Here is a 22,267-nt window from a genome sequence, read left to right as displayed (position 1 = left end):
ACTATCTATTCAATAAATATCTGTACTTTCCAAAAGCAGATCTTTAGGTCCTTTGCATCATTAAGCTACAGGCAATTTTTTTTTTTTCTACAGAGCTGCACCTAATTCCTATATACCAGAAATTATTTATTAAATAAATAAATAATTTATTCAGTTCCTGAACTATGGTAATATCTGAACCAAACCTCAAGTGGCAATGCTCAACTACCGATTCATTTCTATTGAGTTTGATATTTTTTTATTCTCAACCATTCTGGTGTCTCCATTAAGTTGATCATTTTGAGTCCTTATCAGTGGTAAAAATTACAATACACAACCATTATGACACAAACCCTTATAAAACTTCTCTTTATCATATAGGCACTTCTCACACTTTTAGGATTTTTGGCAAAATTCATGACATACATTAATTGATACAGTTTTTGAAATACGTTTATTAGAAACGATAACTGTCAAACTTTAGACGGTTACCTATTAATGGAATATCTAAGATTCCAAATATCACATCATACATGGTGAAATATTTGCAAAAATTTGGAACTAAATTATTCTGAGGTAACAAAATGAAGGCCACTGATCGCTGCTCACATTTTTTGCAGACTGAAGAGCAATGTCAAAGCCTCAAATGACAGTGTGTCACAACAGTTGCGCTTCTTGAGACACTTTTCAACAGCCACTAACACATGGTCATTTCAACATTTAGTATTTCAGACTTTTTTAATTTTTAAAACTAGTATACAAACTTATGGTGTACGAAATATCATTAACGACAAAAATGAGTTCCTGTCAAAGTTGAATTTTGGCAATTCTTTTATTAAAAATACATTATATATCTAATCTGTCAGCATATCACTAGATAACAATGACCCTAATACAGAAATGTAGACCAGAACTCAACTGGTAGTAATACTGATGATCTTCACATTCCATTTCAATAATAAGAAAATGCCTACGAACAGGTTACAGAAATGTTAAAATTTAACAAAAACTAGCATTTATTCTTGATAGCCCAAGAAATAAATAATAACACAAAAGAGTACACAAAATAATAATTTTAACACATTTCAGCTAATTTATTAACTGAAATGGGTACATAAATCAGAAAAACTCAAAACACATACTCAAATTAAAAAATTCATTAATACTGAAAAAATATTAGTTTTACTTTTGCACTGGGTGATCTTTACTGGTTAAACTCTGTTTCCATACAAAAAATTTCTCACTGTTTCTGCTGAAAATGTGGGTCCATTAGAGAAAAATATGAATTGTGCTTGTTAACAACACAAATTTTGTAAAACAAATTGTTTCACCAGGACATTGGTTGAAAAATAGGTGTAGTTTCCTGTCTCCTGATGTGTATTCAGCACAATTTTTATAACAGTGTACCTGATACACAACATTTCCTTTTTTTGCTAAGAAATAAAAATGCATGCCACACAAACAATAAACACAATACATGTACATTAACGAAATTCAAAATATATGAGAAGCGTACATTATTTACCAAGCTAATAACAATGTAACGTATGTATGTTACCAACAATTGTACTCCGAGGTAGACATAACTTACTGGAATAATTGTGAAATAATTTTTATATGAATAGAAAACAGTCACCAATTCAAGAGAAAACTAAAATTTCGGTTGAAATTTCAGAAATATATTTTATATAAACAGTATTATGAAAAAAGGAAAATGACTGAATTATTTCCTTTTTTAGAAGCTCATCCCCTGATAAAAATCAAATAAAGCAACTGCTATTGAATAAAACAATTAAAATGTAATACAGTTTATGATGCATTCACAGCTGTTGAACTGCGATGGATATGTACTTGTATTTATCCCTTTTACAAATATACTTACACCATCAACAACACGTTATAAATGGCAGGACACTTTTATGACTTATTACCACACTTTACTTTTTATCAAACAGAGGCAGTTTTGAACGAACTGCTCCTTCACAAATCATCAATCTCTGTGTTGCATTAACAGTTCGTTTTGTGCACAAAGTTCGATCATTATGTGCACCAGGTACAGACCTCCCTTGATGATGAGAAGCCTGTTGTTGAGCAATAGCAGCCTTCTCCAAAGATTTTCGGAGAAGAGCAATTTTTGAGGAACGTATAGCATCATTCAAATTTGAGCTTTCCATACGACGTGCAAAGTCTACTGGTGAATTCCTGCTCCCACAAGTACCTTGATGGAAAAGCAGTTCTCTTTGGTGTTTCACAGAGAAAGATCCATCAGGTAATTCCCACACTGAAGTGCCTCTCTCTGCAGTACTTGACAATCTGGACACAGAGTTTGTTGCTGCACCACTTTGTTTTCTTTCAAAGTATTCCACTATTCTGCTTATGTGACGAGGTCGTGCACTGCAATTCCTGTCCTCCCAGTAGGAAATATCACTCCCACCTAAACTAGATATATCTTCTGAGCTGTCAGTATAGATGGATGATGACCGCTTCGCTGAATAAATAAGAGAATGGTGATGAGGTGTACTACGAGCCACAATGCCACCAGGAGTACTGAGTTCATCAAAGTCACAAAGTTCACCACTACCTGATCTCAAAGAACTCACAGTAGTAGTTGAGTTTGCAGAATCATCCAACAGAAACAAAGATGACGCTGCTGAGGAAGACGAGAGTGTCGCTGATGAAGTGTTATGATGGCTACGGGGCACTGTGTGAATACTTCCAAATTCAGAGGGCAGTAACAAGTCCCCGGCCGTAATAGTAAAATCTTCGCTAACACTACTAAAGAAGCCTGATTCACAGGACCCTCTTCGTCTTAATGTGGTTGGAAGGCCAAGTCCTCCACCAGGGTCCTCTGTCAAAAGGACACCGGCATCAGCAAGATTTAAGCTTGATGAACATACCCTGTGATTAATAAAAAGTGGTGTATGCTGAGAATCTTGTAACGTACAAGTCTCTGAAAGTGATTCAGACTTTGCACTCTCACTAGCTATAAACAATGGATGTGATAACATTAAATTAGAAGAATCCATGTCACTATCTTCAACAGTAACACACTTCGTATTTATTTCAGCACAAGTTTTTTGGCTGTTTGATGTCACTTGATTTTTCTTTGGTATGTTACTTTCTTCATCTGAAGAAAAAGTGCTTGATGCAAGCCGAGGTGTTGATAAGTTTTTCATATTTAAGAAAATTCTTCTGCGCATCATTGTAGGTGAAGATGGCAGAGAAAGCGGTTGGTTTATCTTCTGAACTTTCAGCACACCAGTTGCTGAATCACTGTCATCTGGTGAGGATTGGACAACTGAGTCGCCTTTTATTCCTGAAATAGATGCCTCGTGGATGGAATCAGTTTCTGCTGTTGGTGTACTTGGAGGTGTTGGGCCATAGAATGGTGATGGCAGCTCAAAGCACGATGAAAACAAATCTCCTCCTGGTCCCGCCATGAATGAGCTAGAGCTGCTGCCTTTATTAAGGCCTCCCAGAATTTTCTTCACTCCTCTGAACTGGGACAGAGCAGCAAAGGGATTAGCTCGAGATGGTTTGTAGTGCGGGTCCTGCCGCACCATGCTCTCTCCCACATGCTTTGGCGTCACCACAAAATGGCAGCGGGCCTTTTCACTTGGTGCAGTATGCATTGGGAACACCAAGTTGCCAACATCTTCAGACCAAGATCGACGATGGCACACTGTAAAGACAAAACAAGTGTTAAACGAAATTGCATCTCTCAACACCCTTAGACATAAAAATTTGACAAATATCACCTGAATGTCAAATGTTATTTCAGGTTTAGGATATTAAATTATTTTAAAATGATACAGTATACTGAATGAACATAGTAACAATGCATGCTTCATAATTTTTAATCATTAACAATGACAGCTACTTATACGAGCCAAGTCTAACAATTACCACATTTTTAGTTCAAGGACAAAGAATCAAATTTTCTCTTTACAATAATGAGAACTCAATATCTGAAGTACTCCCCATTTAAATCCCCCCCCCCCTCCTTGCATACCATCACAACACGTACTTTTCTTCTCATTGTAAATAAGAATTCCAAAGATTAAATGATCTCCTATTTGTCTCTATTTCCTTGCTGGGGTAGATGGAAACCCAATAACATACACTTTTTTTCCTTGCAACCTTTTTCACACATCACAAATATTATGTTTTGGCATTTACTTAGAAATCCATCCACTAACATAAGCCACCAAACAACATGATGGGAAAAGAGTATAGCAGCACAAGATGCATTGGTGTAACCTCAACCACTTATGGTACTAACTCAGCTCCCTTTGAAAGTTTGGCCCTAACAACTGGCTGGTAGTAGACACAGAAAACTGAAGGACACAAACAATAACCCTGAAAGAAGAAACTGATGCTAGGTAACTATTTTTCTTTTGCATTGCAAGAGAGTATTTACCACAAATGCCACAAGAACAAATAGGTGCAGTGAAGCTACAACAGAAATGTTAAATTCATCAAACAACAGTTTACAATTTGATCATGGGTAAGAAACCTGTATTAGCCTAACTGTGTACTTCTGTATGTGAGAAATTTTCTTTCATACTGAATGTATTTCCACGGCACATTTCTGAATGAATAAACAAAGTTCATTTCTGAGATCAGTTTTTTTCTGCTTGAAACTGAGGGTAGCTGTATTTAACTGTTATTATCCCAACAGTATGATGCAATGGATCTTAACCAGCTTTGTTTTGCTGATGGCATTATATTGTTTGCCTTCACTGCAGCTAAACTTCAACAATGAATGGAAGAAAATAATGGATCAAGTATGAAAATAAATTTGAAAGCAATTACAATATGACAAAATAATGTTTAACCTACATTTCGATAAAGGAACTCTAGAAACTAACAACAAAATCACAGACCCTGTTGACAACAATCACTGACTGACAATAACAATTAAAGGACAAGTAGAAATGTCCAGCACTGTTTTTGGTAAACTAAACAAAATTTGAAAACTATATTTTCAATAAGCTGTGAACAGGTTGTTTACAACCCACGTGTATTAGCTGTTTTCCTTACGGCAGCGAGTCATGGAGTTAATTTAAAAAAATAAAAACTAGGGGTTCTCAGTGATCAATGGAAAGATACAAACTGGAAATTACTGTAGAAGTGACTGGGACTAATAGGTGGGGAAATCCAAGAGGTAAGAAAAGATAAATGGAATAAGGATCTATTACATTAGAAAACACAAAGCGATAACAAGGATAATGATTGCAATGCACCAAAAAGTCTAGAGGCAGCCTTTATCCATATATGACACTGATGCAGTTTTTGTTTCTGCTGCTGCTGCTGCTGCTGCTGCTGCTGGTGATACAGTCATACATGATTCTGAACAAAATTGGCTTGGGGAAAGCAACCATGAGTGTGGTACGGAGGCAATACATCATTTGTTGCCTCCATAACTATCATAAATAATGTAATGTTGGTCACCTTTCTTGAGCTGTGCAGCATCACGTTCTTCTGGAGCAGCTCCAGTTCCTGCACATGAAATAACCTCTTCACTTCGAGCACCTGCTACCGCAGGTGCTGCAGCACAGACACGATCTACTGGTAGTGAAGCACAGCCCAAGATTTGTATTTCCTGCTGTTCTTGTTGCTGTTTCTGCTGGAGTTCATAATCAGCAATGATTCGATTAAGACGGATAACAATTTCTGCGAAAGATGGACGGCTTTTTGGCTCAAACTGCAAAATAATAATAATGATAATGTAAATTATTAGGTGCAGCATACAATTTGAAATGTTAACTAGATACACAATTTACTCCAGTTAAAATTACCTGAAGAGATAATAAGGAAACCTACACCTCTTTAAGAACCACTGGTATACAGAGAATGGTTTTCTGCTAGACATATTAAATTATATAAATGGTGTCAAACATCAGTATCCCATTAAGTTAGTCAAAAATTGCCATACTACAGATGCACTCATTTAAAAATAGAAAAATATTCCAATCTAGCATTTGGTACTGTTGTTTCCTGCCTCAGGTACCAGAGGAAGATGTTGTTGTTGTCTTCAGTCCTGAGACTGGTTTGATGCAGGTGTCCATGCTACTCTATCCTGTGCAAGCTTCTTCATCTCCCAGTACCTACTGCAACCTACATCCTTCTGAATCTGCTTAGTGTATTCATCTCTTGGTCTCCCTCTACGATTTTTACCCTCCACGCTGCCCTCCAATGCTAAAGTTGTGATCCCTTGATGCCTCAGAACTTGTCCTACCAACCGGTCCCTTCTTCTTGTCAAGTTGTGCCACAAACTCCTCTTTTCCCCAATCCTCTCCAATACCTCCTCATTAGTTATGTGATCTACCCATCTAATTTTCAGCATTCTTCTGTAGCACCACATTTCAAAAGCTTCTATTCTCTTCCTGTCCAAACTATTTATCGGCCATGTTTCACTTCCATACATGGCTACACTCCATACAAATACTTTCAGAAACGACTTCCTGACACTTACATCTATACTTGATGTTAACAAATTTCTCTTCTTCAGAAACATTTTTCTTGCCTTTGCCAGTCTACATTTTATATCCTCTCTACTTCGACCATCATCAGTTATTTTGCTCCCCAAATAGCAAAACTCCTTTACTACTTTAAGTGTCTCATTTCCTAATCTAATTCCCTCAGCATCACCCAACTTAATTTGACTACATTCCATTATCCTCGTTTTGCTTTTGTTGATGTTCATCTTATATCCTCCTTTCAAGACACTGTCCATTCCGTTCAACTGCTCTTCCAAGTCCTTTGCTGTCTCTGACAGAATTACAATGTCATCGGCGAACCTCAACGTTTTTATTTCTTCTCCATGGACTTTAATACCTACTCCGAATTTTTCTTTTGTTTCCTTTACTGCTTGCTCAATATACAGATTGAATAACATCGGGGACAGGCTATAACCCTGTCTCACTCCCTTCCCAACCGCTGCTTCCCTTTCATGCCCCCCGACTCTAATAAATGCCATCTGGTTTCTGTACAAATTGTAAATAGCCTTTCGCCCCTGTATTTTACCCCTGCCACCTTTAGAATTTGAAAGAGAGTATTCCAGTCAACATAGTCAAAAAGCTTTCTCTAAGTCTACAGATGCTAGAAACGTATGTTTGCCTTTCCTTAATCTATTTTCTAAGATAAGTCGTAGGGTCAGTATTGCCTCACGTGTTCCAACATTTCTGCGGAATCCAAACTGATCTTCGCCGAGGTCGGCTTCTACCAGTTTTTCCATTCATCTGTAAAGAATTCGCGTTAGTATTTTGCAGCTGTGACTTATTAAACTGATAGTTCGGTAATTTTCACATCTGTCAACACCTGCTTTCTTTGGGACTGGAATTATAATATTCTTCTTGCTCACCCGATGGTAGAGTTTTGTCAGGGCTGGCTCTCCCAAGGCCGTCAGTAGTTCTAATGGAATGTTGTCTATTCCTGGGGTCTTGTTTCGACTCAGATCTTTCGGTTCTCTGTCAAATTCTTCACGCAGTATCGTATCTCCCATTTCATCTTCATCTACATCCTCTTCCATTTCCATAATATTGTCCTCAAGTACATCGCCCTTGTATAGACCCTCTATATACTCCTTCCACCTTTCTGCTTTCCCTTCTTTGCTTAGAACTGGGTTTCCATCTGAGCTCTTGATATTCGTACAAGTGGTTCTCCTTTCTCCAAAGGTCTCTAAGAATTTTCCTGTAGGCAGTATCTATCTTATCCCTAGTGAGATAGGTTTGTGAAAGTTGGAAAAGAGTGGAGGTCTCTCTGACTACAGGTTGAATGGGACCCACATATTATGAGGACAAGTGGGGAAAAGATGAACGAGGAGGAGTCAGAGAGAGTAAGAGGTTGAAGAGAGTACTTTGTTAAGCACTGTGATAATTTATGTCTAGTGATGGTAGAAGGAGGTAGTATAGCTGGAATATGAGATACCTGACTGAGAGGTGGAATGAGTAGTACAGTTAAGAATGATAGGAAATGTAGCAAGTGAACTCTCCTTTGGTTCCAGTACAGAAAGGAGGACAGGTTATTATTCTTGACAGACTGAATAGATACCATACTTTCTACCGCGTAAAGGTCAGATGTACTCAACTGTGCATTATCTTACTTTCATATAGTGACAGCCTGTCTAACTATAATCCCCCCCCTTCAAAATTCTGATACATGAACTTCCATTTTTAGTTCTTCATCAGTTAACACCTATGTTTACATGACACCATCTCATCCAATTACAACAATGAAGTGAGAAGATTCAAAGCTTTATCATTTGTTTACAACAAACTGTAGAATGAAACTAAATACTTACTGTGCAACATGAGAATGCTAATTTTAGAAATTCTGGAGGGCATGGACCACACATTTCACTGAAAGCTAAGTAATCTAGACCAAAATTTTCCGTTCGTGGAAGAATGTCTGGATCTGCTTCAACACGGGCTATTAGTTCACAAAGGATTATACCATATGAAAATACATCAGACTTTTCATTGTACCACTGGCCTTTTAGGCATTCAGGCGACATCCAATAGGGTGAACCAACAGTTGGTAATCTATATGGACACCTGAAAAAGAAAAATTAGGTTCCCATGTAATGCATACTGCTTGTATTCTAACACTACAGCATACATCAATGAAATTAATACAATTTAATAAATATCACTGTGAACTTCTATAAATGACCATAAAATGCTATCAAGTAAACCTGTTCACATGATTTGAATGTGTGTGTTACAAGAAGAGGTATGAAGTGTCATACTACAGAGGTGTCAACAGTATGAAGAAGCAAGAAGTCACCTCAGAGCTAGGAATGACATTTGCTTTACACCTTATAAAAAATGTGTTCACGAAATGATGGGAATAGCAAAAGGAAAGAAATATTAACCCACAACACCTTCTGGAATTTCCTTCCAAGTTTAAGACAGTGATAACACAGGATTCTTTCTAGAGATTAAGTTTTGAATGCCACACAGAGAATATAATGTTTCTTAATATGATCAAGAACAAGGTTATCCATATATCTCCACAATTAGTGACCTCTTTTTCTTCCTAATCTTTTACATTTTTTGAGTCTTCCAACTTCTTGCAAATGTTTACTACAGTTTCAATACTTCAACACCACTTACATCTACACTTCATAGTGTAACACATCACTTTTTGGTCAAATGTTTGAGTGAAGCAAAAACACAACTCCCTATAAATTACACTGTGTGTGCTTGTCCAAATTTTCACAGGCAAACGAAGAGTGGGAAATGGACAAATGGGGTATCAAACTGACCAGCATGAAGGTCTAATTTAGCAAAAATATATTTAATTGCTTGGATGAATCACAGTAATTAAGAAAAAAAATTACGACTTGAGGTAAAATTGAAATATTTCGTGTGCAGCTACTACTAGGTATGTAAATGAAGGAAGAGTCAAAAACTACTTCCTTTAAGGCCTAACAATATAGTGCATAAAAAGTTGCAATGGTGTGATATTTAACTGTTAAAATGGTTTCCTTTTGAATTAGGCACTCAATTCAGGACATTTCGAGAAGAGAAGACGCTGCAAAGATAAATGAGGTGCCAGAAATACCACACTTCCTACAAACAACTCAAAAACAAAAAATAATAAATAAATAAAAATGAAATAAATAATAAAAGACCAAATATTTGTCAAAATGATTTGTATAAAAGTAAGAAATAAACCAGATTACAGAAACATTTGACATGCGTTTGAGAATTTAAATCTCAATGCTTAAATTAGAATTTTAGAGAACTACAGACTGTGCAGTCTCTGTTCTATGGCTCCGATGTATTTCTATCATCTATGCCAGAAGGTGTAAAAAAGTTCCAACAATTTTTCAGTCTGAGAAATTTATCAATTATCTTGGAAGAGAATGTGCATTCTCTATTGGCACCTAATTTGCTGTGCATGATTGGACCACCACTGAAAAGCACATTAAAAATCTACCTAATTTATTTTAAGCTTTATTTTTAGACAAATCTTTTGACTTTTTCTTAACAATCTCACAGAACTAAAATCAGTTGTGCTGTGATCTACAATGTTTAAAAATACTACTGCAGTACTTACATCGGATCTGGAATTTTAGCAGCAAGTCCGAAGTCACCAACAACTGCTATCATTTCACCTGACTCCTCGTTGTTCTTTATAAGAACATTCTAAAACAAAGCAGAATAAATTATGAATGATGTCTGTCTCATGCATCATCACCACAATAAAATAAAAATAGAAAGATCACATTTCTCATTAACAACACTGCACTGCCCAGTAACTGTTCAATGTCTACTGTTAAATAGATCTTTGCTGACATGCGCATTAGGAAGAATGATAATTCTATGTTATGTTTGAGTGCTGTAATTATTTTATCTTCTGTCAGTAACATAAGGGTACATGCCTGTCTGAAATAAAAACCTAAAACCCATTATTATTCCTCTCATACTGCAACATTAACTTTACAATTCATAACATTGAGAATATCATGAAAAGCGTAGATTGCTACTCACCACATAGTGGAGATGTTGAGTCATAGACAACAGAAAGACTGCTAGACAAGTGAGCTTTTGCCCACAAGGTCTTCTTCTGAATTACACACACACACACACACACACACACACACACACACATAAACAAAGATGATGTGACTTACCGAACAAAAGTGCTGGCAGGTCGATAGACACACAAACAAACGCAAACATACACACGTAATTCAAGCTTTCGCAACAAACTGTTGCTTCATCAGGAAAGAGGGAAGGAGAGGGAAAGACGAAAGGATGTGGGTTTTTAAGGGAGAGGGTAAGGAGTCATTCCAATCCCGGGAGCGGAAAGACTTACCTTGGGGGAAAAAAGGACAGGTATATACACACACACACACACACACACACACACACACACACACACACACACACACATCCATCCGCACATACACAGACACAAGCAGACATTTGTAAAGGCAAAGAGTTTGGGCAGAGATGTCAGTCGAGGCGGAAGTAGAGGCAAAGATGTTGTTGAAAGACAGGTGAGGTATGAGCGGCGGCAAATTGAAATTAGCGGAGATTGAGGCCTGGCGGATAACAAGAAGAGAGCATATACTGAAGGACAAGTTCCCATCTCTGGAGTTCTGACAGGTTGGTGTTAGTGGGAAGTATCCAGATAACCCGGACGGTGTAACACTGTGCAAAGATGTGCTGGCCGTGCGCCAAGGCATGTTTAGCCACAGGGTGATCCTCATTACCAACAAACACTGTCTGCCTGTGTCCATTCATGCGAATGGACAGTTTGTTGCTGGTCATTCCCACATAGAAAGCTTCACAGTGTAGGCAGGTCAGTTGGTAAATCACGTGGGTGCTTTCACACGTGGCTCTGCCTTTGATCGTGTACACCTTTCAGGTTACAGGACTGGAGTAGGTGGGGGTGGGAGGGTGCATGGGACAGGTTTTACACCGGGGGCAGTTACAAGGGTAGGAGACAGAGGGTAGGGAAGGTGGTTTGGGGATTTCATAGGGATGAACTAACAGGTTACGAAGGTTAGGTGGATGGCGGAAAGACACTATTGGTGGAGTGGGGAGGATTTCATGAAGGATGGATCTCATTTCAGGGCAGGATTTGAGGAAGTCGTATCCCTGCTGGAGAGCCACATTCAGAGTCTGATCCAGTCTGATCCTGATACGACTTCCTCAAATCCTGCCCTGAAATGAGATCCATCCATCATGAAATCCTCCCCACTCCACCAAAACTTACATGCCTAGCAGACTTTTGTTGTGCCTGTCTACGACTCCCCTATGGCGAACAGCAATCTTATTTCAACCTGGATTTTCCAGTATTCATAAAACTTTGTGATGCTATGTGTTACCATTAAGTATTTATCCAAATTGTAGTAAACTCTTAAAAAAATAAAAATAAAAAAGGAAAGGAAGAAAGAAACATTATTTAAGACTAGATGCCCATTGTTACAGTGAACCATTACTTTGTTTTGATTACTTAGAAAGCAAACCAGTTTTTACGTGGTCACACACTGTCAAACACAGTTACGGACATGCAAGGAAAGTAAATGTAAATGACTCTTGTACAAATGAAAATTTTCAGATTGAACCTGTAAGAGCTGACAGTAAATGCCTAGGGGTGATTTCTGTACAGAAAATTAGTAGCAGCTCTTTTCTGTAGGCTTTTACAACCAACCTACTGTTTTTTCATGATCTGTATACAGTGCTTAGAGGTAGTGAGAGATTGTTAATGTATAGACAGTGTTTCAGAATTTAAAATGGTATTCAACAAATGACATCTAGAACTATAAGAGAGAGGCTGTGTCAGCCTACCAGTTCAACAAGAGCTTGTTGTTCCAGCCATGACTACTTCATTTTTTTCAAATCATCAAATATGATGGTTGCAATTCCTCACCTGAATAAAAGAGCCAGTGCATACACAGCCACAAGCTTTACTTCTCATGATGAATTTAGTTAAATTAAAAGTGAAACATGTACTGCTTGGGCTTCACGTCCAAAAAATTCTGACAAAATTCATTAATTCAATCATGTGTAAAATGTCTGAAAATGACATAAAATTACGAATATGACTGAAAACAGACTGCAGATTACGTTATTTGTAGATCAGATGTGTAGAAAAACAGACTACACAGTTGTTACAAGCAACACTGCCTAGAATATCACAGGTCTTTGGCCTAGAATATCACAGGCCTTTGGGTAACTAACAGCAGAGAGAGGGTGCTTCTGTCACTGGCGACAGAAAGAGTACCTAATACTACCACATACACAATATCTTAAGCCTGCCCTTTCCTATGTATGTGCATGAATTAATTAACTTTTGCTTTGCATGGGAAAAAAGGAAAAAATATTGTTTCTAGTAACAGAACAACACAAAAAATTGTGCCAAAACTGATCAATACAGTAACACCTGAATTTGAATGACAGTCTTTAATAGTTTATCTGTCAAGTACCCCTGCAAATTACAGTATAACTCTCATTCTATATCAATAAGTGCTAATTTAAAACCAGTAACTATGGAAAATTAAGGAAATTTTGAACCTGGTATTTAGAAAGACTTACCTTGGAAGTAAGGTCCCTATGGAAAACTCCCCGAGAGTGCAGATACTCCATTCCTCTTGCTATATCCAGTGCAAGCTTCATCCTTGTAAGATGAGGAAGTTCCACACTAGAATTCTGAATAAGCTGCTCCAAGCTGCCTCCATTGATATACTGAAACATACAATATTTTTTCTCTCATGTCTTGCACAGAATCTACCCAACTTGTAACTTTCAACATTAATACAATTTTTTTCAATGAAAATAAAGATTGCAACTTTGAAGTAACAAACAGCACAGAAAGATAATCAACTGATCACACACTTAACAGAAAATGCTTTCATTACTGATGATGCACAGCTAATAGTTATGCCCACATTCACAGGTAATGTTGAAATAACCACATCTCACAGCATTTAAGAATGTTTGCTAAGTAACATTACAGTTCTTGAAGTCAACATAGAACAACCAAAACAATTTAAACTTACAACAAATCACTTTACCTCACATATGCCAATTATTTAGTCACAATTTACTCAGTAGAAGTTTTCTGCTGGTAGATTATGCAAAAATGACTCAAATTAAAAGTAACTCTTATTTTATCAGGATGAAATATGTTGTGCAGCAAACTTTCCAAATATCACCTTCATATATTATAGAAGTAGCTAACTTTGCCATCACAAGTTCCTGTGAGAGATATGTAACACACCCTTCTCAGACAGACAGCTAGGTTATAGGTTTGATTTTACTACACATTTTATCGACTTTCTTAGTCACCGACTTTCTTAGTCACCTTCATAAGGTTCTGCTAGTATTTTTTCAAATAAATGGAACTATTCGAAAGCCACTGTGACTGATAAGGAAAAACCAAAGAGAACATCAATCTATATGTCCAGAAGGGGATTCTAACCTTGCTCCTCCTGAAAGCAACTCCAGAGCTGTGTCACTATGCTTGGTTTGTCAGCTGAGGGAGTAGATGGAAGAGGGAATGTACTTCACCAGTTAGTCACTCATGTGGTGGAGATTTCAATGCTTTAATACCAATTCAAAATTAGGGAGCAACTCTGAAAATAAAACTGCCTTACCAATAAGCTTATAGGAACATAATAACTCCACTTTCAGATTTTTCTTTAATTTGATATGACAGTAAAACTGCATATTGTGAGTAAAAGAATTATATTATTTTATTTAAAGAAAGACATATACGCACATCACTAGCAGTAGCTGATAAATATAAATATGTGCTACCAGTTTTGATACAAATGAATAAGAGGAGTGCACTCTACAAGAGACAGTCAGATAGTTTTAAGGAACAAAAATAATCAAAAAGTTACCCAAAGAACTTTTCTTGTTTCTTTGTATCTACATGTCTGCAGTCTTGGTAGATGAAAAAATCTCTGAGCCACAGTAACACAGTACATCACAAGAGGAAACGAAATAGAAAAGTGCAGCCTTTTGATAAAGTGAAGTATCGTGGGGTAAATCATTTTCTGCATTTGAAAAGAAACAATCTGGAAAAATCCATGCTGAGGTGGATGTGTAGGGCAATGGTGAGCTACCATTTGACACAGTCTTAAGATGACACAGATGCTTCTAGTGTGGTCAAACAAGTCTGAATGGTGAATGAAGTGGCAAATTATGTCCCTGTGAACCATGGCATTAGCAGAAATGTTGCAAATGTGTCAGACTAATCCAGAGGACTTCCTTAGCCACTTTAGCACAATGGACTCTGAGACATAGGAGCAAAGCTCGTGTTTTCATTACGAAGTAAAAGGAAAAATATCTAATGATGGGAAAAACCAAATGAAAACACACGATTCAGTTGTTTGTTGGAAAAATTCACTCATTTTTTGAGTGACACTAGTCCATGGGAGCAGCCAAATGAAAACTATCAATTCAGTTGGTTGTAGTTTTAAGTATTGGATGGACTATTCATTAATTCTTCAGAGTGAAACCACTGTTTTGATTATTTAAAATTGATTAATATCCAGATGCAATTAACAAATAACTAATTAACCTGATGTATCACTGGGAGTCAAAAGTTAAGCATAAAAGTCCCTAAGTGTACAAGGAGAAAAAGGAACATTAACAAATTTTAGCAACTGACTGAATTCTGTGTTAATGAAAAGGTAAGATGATGTCCATTGATTAAAAATTATTTGAATCTAGCCATCAAACACTTATTTAACCATTTCTTTGTGTATAAGGTAAATATATTGTGCAGAAAATTACACTACTGGCTACATACTTGGGTGGTTTCATCTCAAATCATACAGGTGAAGAGTGAATATGTCACATCACTATTTCAAAGTTCGCTGTTCACTGATATAAACAGGATATATATATATATATGTGTGTGTGTGTGTGTGTGTGTGTGTGTGTGTGTGTGTGTGTGTGTGTGTTTTTTGCCTGGTAATTTGCCGATAGTCAGCGCTAGTTGCAAACATGGTGAGTTCAGGTGTGGAGCAAGCTTTCTGTGTGTTGGAGTTTGACAAAAGCAAGTGTGCTACAGCTGTTCAACGGATGTTTAGAACCAAGTATGGTAAGAAGCCACCAACAAGGAAGGCCATTTACCACTGGCACAACAATTTCATTACAATGGGTTGCTTGTGCCTGGTAAAGAGGAGCAGACGTCCCAGTGTGAGTGAAGTGAATGTGGGGCATGTACGAGAGACATTCATGAGAAGTCCAAGGAAATCGGTGTGACATGCGTCCCATGAACTCGAAATAGCTCCAATGACAGAGTGGAGAGTCCTGCGACAGAAGCTGTCTATGAGACCATTGGAGCTAGTGTAGAAGCTCAATGACAACGACAAAGACAAGCATTCTGAGTTGTTCACAGTAGCAAGAATTGAATGAGGATGGGGAGGGCATTGTTGATCGCTTAATTTTAGCAACGAAGCCATTTTTCACACTAATGGGAAAGTGAACGGGCATAATTGTAAAATCTGGGGTACAAAGTATCCACACGAATGCACTGAATTTGAGCGGGATTCCTCAAACGTGAATTTTTCTTGTGTCTTGTCACGTCAAAAACTGTACGAGCCATTCTTATTCGCCAAGAGCACTTTCACTGGATATTCCTACTTGGACGTGTTGCAGCAATGGCTGGTGCTTCAAATGCAATCGGACTCTCGGTTCATCTTTCAGCAGGATAGGGCTCCACCCCATTTTCATTGTGAAGTTCATGGGTACCTGAACACAGAACTGCCGCATCGATGGATCGGCCATGCTAAAGAACGGGACAGCTGTTTCATGAAATGGCCGCCCCGATCAACAGATATCGCTCTGTGTGACTTTTTTCTGTGGAGACTCATTAAAGATCTGGTGTATGTAATGCCTCTACCATGTCATGTAGCAAAGCTTCGGGGGAGAATACGGGAAGCTACTGCCACAGCCGACGATGCCATGCTGGAACGGGTATGTCAATAATTTGATTACTGTATTGACATCTTCCGAATCACTCATGGTTCGTGCATCAAATATTTGTAAAAAACAAAACTTTCAGAATTTCTCTTTAAACTGCAATATGTATGACATCTGTACAATGTTTAGTTCTTGTGCAATAAATAATTGAAAGTGTTCCCGGACTTTATGTAGACAGACCATATATATATATATATATATATATATATATATATATATATATATATATATATATATATATATAACAGAGGGAAACATTCCACGTGGAAAAAATATATCTAAAAAGAAAGATGATGAGACTTACCAAACAAAAGCGCTATATATATATATATATATATATATATATATATATATATATATATATATATATATATATATATAGGGTGTTTCAAAAATGACCGGTATATTTGAAACAGTAATAAAAACTAAACGAGCAGTGATAGAAATACACCGTTTGTTGCAATATGCTTGGGACAACAGTACATTTTCAGGCAGACAAACTTTCGAAATTACAGTAGTTACAATTCTCAACAACAAATGGCGCTGCAAGTGATGTGAAAGATATAGAAGACAACGCAGTCTGTGGGTGCGCCATTCTGTACGTCATCTTTCTGCTGTAAGCGTGTGCTGTTCACAACGTGCAAGTGTGCTGTAGACAACATGGTTTATTCCTTAGAACAGAGGATTTTTCTGGTGTTGGAATTCCACCGCCTAGAACACAGTGTTGTTGCAACAAGACGAAGTTTTCAACGGAGGTTTAATGTAACCAAAGGACCGAAAAGCGATACAATAAAGGATCTGTTTGAAAAATTTCAACGGACTGGGAACGTGACGGATGAACGTGCTGGAAAGGTAGGGTGACCGCGTACGGCAACCACAGAGGGCAACGCGCAGCTAGTGCAGCAGGTGATCCAACAGCGGCCTCGGGTTTCCGTTCGCCGTGTTGCAGCTGCGGTCCAAATGACGCCAACGTCCACGTATCGTCTCATGCGCCAGAGTTTACACCTCTATCCATACAAAATTCAAACGCGGCAACCCCTCAGCGCCGCTACCATTGCTGCACGAGAGACATTCGCTAACGATATAGTGCACAGGATTGATGACGGCGATATGCATGTGGGCAGCATTTGGTTTACTGACGAAGCTTATTTTTACCTGGACGGCTTCGTCAATAAACAGAACTGGCGCATATGGGGAACCGAAAAGCCCCATGTTGCAGTCCCATCGTCCCTGCATCCTCAAAAAGTACTGGTCTGGGCCGCCATTTCTTCCAAAGGAATCATTGGCCCATTTTTCAGATCCGAAACGATTACTGCACCACGCTATCTGGACATTCTTCGTGAATTTGTGGCGGTACAAACTGCCTTAGACGACACTGCGAACACCTCGTGGTTTATGCAAGATGGTGCCCGGCCACATCGCACGGCCGACGTCTTTAATTTCCTGAATGAATATTTCGATGATCGTGTGATTGCTTTGGGCTATCCGAAACATACAGGAGGCGGCGTGGATTGGCCTCCCTATTCGCCAGACATGAACCCCTGTGACTTCTTTCTGTGGGGACACTTGAAAGACCAGGTGTACCGCCAGAATCCAGAAACAATTGAACAGCTGAAGCAGTACATCTCATCTGCATGTGAAGCCATTCCGCCAGACACGTTGTCAAAGGTTTCGGGTAATTTCATTCAGAGACTACGCCATATTATTGCTACGCATGGTGGATATGTGGAAAATATCGTACTATAGTGTTTCCCAGACCGCAGCGCCATCTGTTGTTGACAATTGTAACTACTGTAATTTCGAAAGTTTGTCTGCCCGAAAATGTACTGTTGTCCCAAGCATATTGCAACAAACGGTGTATTTCTATCGCTGCTCGTTTAGTTTTTATTACCGTTTCAAATATACCGGTCATTTTTGAAACACCATATATATATATATATATATATATATATATATATATATATATATATATATATATATATATATGGTGAGTCACCTAACGTTACCGCTGGATATATTTCGTAAACCACATCAAATACTGACGAACCGATTCCACAGACCGAACGTGAGGAGAGGGGTTTAATATAAACCATACAAAAATGCACGGAAGTATGTTTTTTAACACAAACCTACGTTTTTTTTTTTAATGGAACCACGTTAGTTTTGTTAGCACATCTGAACATATAAACAGATACGTAACCAGTGCCGTTTGTTGCATTGTAAAATGTTAATTACATCCGGAGATATTGTAACCTAAAGTTGACGCTTGAGTTCCACTCCTCCGCTGTTCGATCGTGTGTATCGGAGAGCACTGCAACATACATCGCGTTTCTACAGAATGATCTGCCAACGTTGCTTGAAAATGTCCCACTGGAAACGCGTCGACGTATGTGGTATCAGCATGATGGTGCACCTGCACATTCCGCAATTAACACTAGGCTGACCCTTGACAGGATGTTCGACGGGCGTTTCATAGGGCGTGCAGGACGCATAAATTGGCCAGCCCGTTCTCCTGATCTTACACCTATGGACTTCTTTCTGTGGGGTACGTTAAAGGAGAATGTGTACCGTGATTTACCTACAAACCCAGAGGATATGAAACAACGTAATGTGGCAGCCTGCGGCGACATTACACCAGATGTACTGCGGCGTGTACGACATTCATTACGCCAGAGATTGCAATTGTGTGCAGCAAATGATGGCCACTACATTGAACATCTATTGGCTTGACACGTCGGGACACACACTATTCCACTCCGTAATTGAAAACGGAAACCACGTGTGTACGTGTACCTCACCCCTCATGATAATGTACATGTGCGTCAGTGAAAAAGACCAATAAAAAGGTGTTAGCATGTGGATGTAATGTGCTGTTCCAGTCTCTTCTGTACCTAAGGTCCATCACCGTTCCCTTTGGATCCCAACGTAATTCGGTGCTCTCCGATACACACGATCGAACACCGGAGGAGTGGTACTCAAGCGTCAACTTTAGGTTACAATATCTCCGGATGTAATTAACATTTTACAATGCAACAAACGTCACTGATTACGTATTTGTTTATATGTTCAGATGTGCTAACAAAATTAACGGGGTTCCATTAAAAAAAACGTAGGTTTGTGTTAAAAAACATACTTCCGTGCATTTTGTATGGTTTGTATTAAACAATTACACTAGCCCCTCTCCTCACGTTCGGTCTGTGGAATTGGTTCGTCAGTATTTGATGTGGTTTACGAAATACACTCCTGGAAATGGAAAAAAGAACACATTGACACCGGTGTGTCAGACCCACCATACTTGCTCCGGACACTGCGAGAGGGCTGTACAAGCAATGACCACACGCACGGCACAGCGGACACACCAGGAACCGCGGTGTTGGCCGTCGAATGGCGCTAGCTGCGCAGCATTTGTGCACCGCCGCCGTCAGTGTCAGCCAGTTTGCCGTGGCATACGGAGCTCCATCGCAGTCTTTAACACTGGTAGCATGCCGCGACAGCGTGGACGTGAACCGTATGTGCAGTTGACGGACTTTGAGCGAGGGCGTATAGTGGGCATGCGGGAGGTCGGGTGGACGTACTGCCGAATTGCTCAACACGTGGGGCGTGAGGTCTCCACAGTACATCGATGTTGTCGCCAGTGGTCGGCGGAAGGTGCACGTGCCCGTCGACCTGGGACCGGACCGCAGCGACGCACGGATGCACGCCAAGACCGTAGGATCCTACGCAGTGCCGTAGGGGACCGCACCGCCACTTCCCAGCAAATTAGGGACACTGTTGCTCCTGGGGTATCGGCGAGGACCATTCGCAACCGTCTCCATGAAGCTGGGCTACGGTCCCGCACACCGTTAGGCCGTCTTCCGCTCACGCCCCAACATCGTGCAGCCCGCCTCCAGTGGTGTTGCGACAGGCGTGAATGGAGGGACGAATGGAGACGTGTCGTCTTCAGCGATGAGAGTCGCTTCTGCCTTGGTGCCAATGATGGTCGTATGCGTGTTTGGCGCCGTGCAGGTGAGCGTCACAATCAGGACTGCATACGACCGAGGCACACAGGGCCAACACCCGGCATCATGGTGTGGGGAGCGATCTCCTACACTGGCCGTACACCACTGGTGATCGTCGAGGGGACACTGAATAGTGCACGGTACATCCAAACCAACCCATCGTTCTACCATTCCTAGACCGGCAAGGGAACTTGCTGTTCCAACAGGACAATGCACGTCCGCATGTATCCCGTGCCACCCAACGTGCTCTAGAAGGTGTAAGTCAACTACCCTGGCCAGCAAGATCTCCGGATCTGTCCCCCATTGAGCATGTTTGGGACCGGATGAAGCGTCGTCTCACGCGGTCTGCACGTCCAGCACGAACGCTGGTCCAACTGAGGCGCCAGGTGGAAATGGCATGGCAAGCCGTTCCACAGGACTACATCCAGCATCTCTACGATCGTCTCCATGGGAGAATAGCAGCCTGCATTGCTGCGAAAGGTGGATATACACTGTACTAGTGCCGACATTGTGCATGCTCTGTTGCCTGTGTCTACGTGCCTGTGGTTCTGTCAGTGTGATCATGTGATGTATCTGACCCCAGGAATGTGTCAATAAAGTTTCCCCTTCCTGGGACAATGAATTCACGGTGTTCTTATTTCAATTTCCAGGAGTGTATATCCAGCGGTAACGTTAGGTGACTCACTATATATATATATATATATATATTCGCTGAAGTTCCACATGATACCTCTCCAAAACTACAATATTTTGATTTTCTGACGATTTGTTAAAATGCTACAGACCTCTCTAAATGAGAGTGGTTGTGAAATTGTCTTAACAAAAAGGAAAACTGTAATAAAGAAACGAAAAGTTATAGATATCTGAATTTATTTCCAACAAATACTTTGTTCCAAATACTATGAGACATTATTAATACACACACACACACACTTCTGAGCTTTTTTCCATTTTTTCTTTAAATATAAACTATGAAAATTTGTAACCTTTTGCAAATTTCAAAATAATGTTTTGAAAATATGAATTGTCACAGGATGTTAATTGTCTTGAGACATGATAAAGTGGAAGGACTGCTAACTGTCAGCTATGAATGAAATTCTTAAACTGTCAAAATATTTGTTCATAAAGATGAAAGCATCTGAAATTTTTTGGTTATTTAGAAATTATTTTCTCCAAACCCCACGTCCTAAATGCTCTAAAAATTTCATGGTATGTTAGCTGGTCATTGTATTTAGGGAATGTACAATCACAGTGGGCAGTTCTTGTCTGTACAAAACACGAGAAATTGTTTAGGTACCTGGCTCTCCTATCAAGGTCAAAAAATCGAGGACACTAAAACATTTAAACTGATCATTGATTTTAAGTAAATGTTATGCAAAACTGTTTTTTCTGATTCAAAATAATTACTTTTCAACATTATTAATGGGTGAGAAAACAACTCATAATTTTGTTTGAAAGTGTTTTATAACAACAATGATATATGTTGAATATTTATACTCATTTTTCTTTTTATGATATTATTCGCAAAATTATTATTGTCTTCGGTCATGATTTTCCTTCTTCCTAACTTTCCATTAATTAAAATTGCCTACAATATAACAATCAACACTGCACTGTTGATAAGAGTTCATTTGTTGGTTGTTTTTTTTTTTTTTCATCGGCTTCTCATTGAACTCATATAGCCAAGCTGAATATGTACATGGACAAGGATGATCCAACAAGAGCCGTACTTGGGAAATGGGAACTGCGCACTGATCTTTTGATGATGACCATTTGAAAGCATTATCAGGACCATGAGGTGTCAAAGGAGATGGTTCTATCATGCAGCTC

The 22,267-nt window shown here is 39.1% G+C and overlaps 1 protein-coding gene across 1 annotated transcript in view; it reads right to left on the bottom strand.

The window, feature by feature from the left end:
* Positions 1–414: 414 nt before the first annotated feature.
* The window catches only part of LOC126262657 (uncharacterized), a 303,755-nt gene continuing 281,902 nt past the window's right edge, over positions 415–22,267 (bottom strand). Inside the window, exons 4-8 of the mRNA XM_049959430.1 lie at positions 13,038–13,187; positions 10,048–10,136; positions 8,285–8,537; positions 5,434–5,686; positions 415–3,661 (exon numbers count right to left, since the gene is read on the bottom strand). Coding sequence (XP_049815387.1) covers positions 1,917–3,661; positions 5,434–5,686; positions 8,285–8,537; positions 10,048–10,136; positions 13,038–13,187 — 2,490 coding nt within the window. The 3' untranslated portion in view covers positions 415–1,916. The remainder of the gene's footprint in view (positions 3,662–5,433; positions 5,687–8,284; positions 8,538–10,047; positions 10,137–13,037; positions 13,188–22,267) is intronic.

The sequence above is a fragment of the Schistocerca nitens genome, chromosome 1 (genome assembly GCF_023898315.1).
Source record: "Schistocerca nitens isolate TAMUIC-IGC-003100 chromosome 1, iqSchNite1.1, whole genome shotgun sequence".
Taxonomy (NCBI): Eukaryota; Metazoa; Arthropoda; class Insecta; order Orthoptera; family Acrididae; genus Schistocerca; species Schistocerca nitens.
This window is presented reverse-complemented; position numbering and strand designations above follow the sequence as displayed.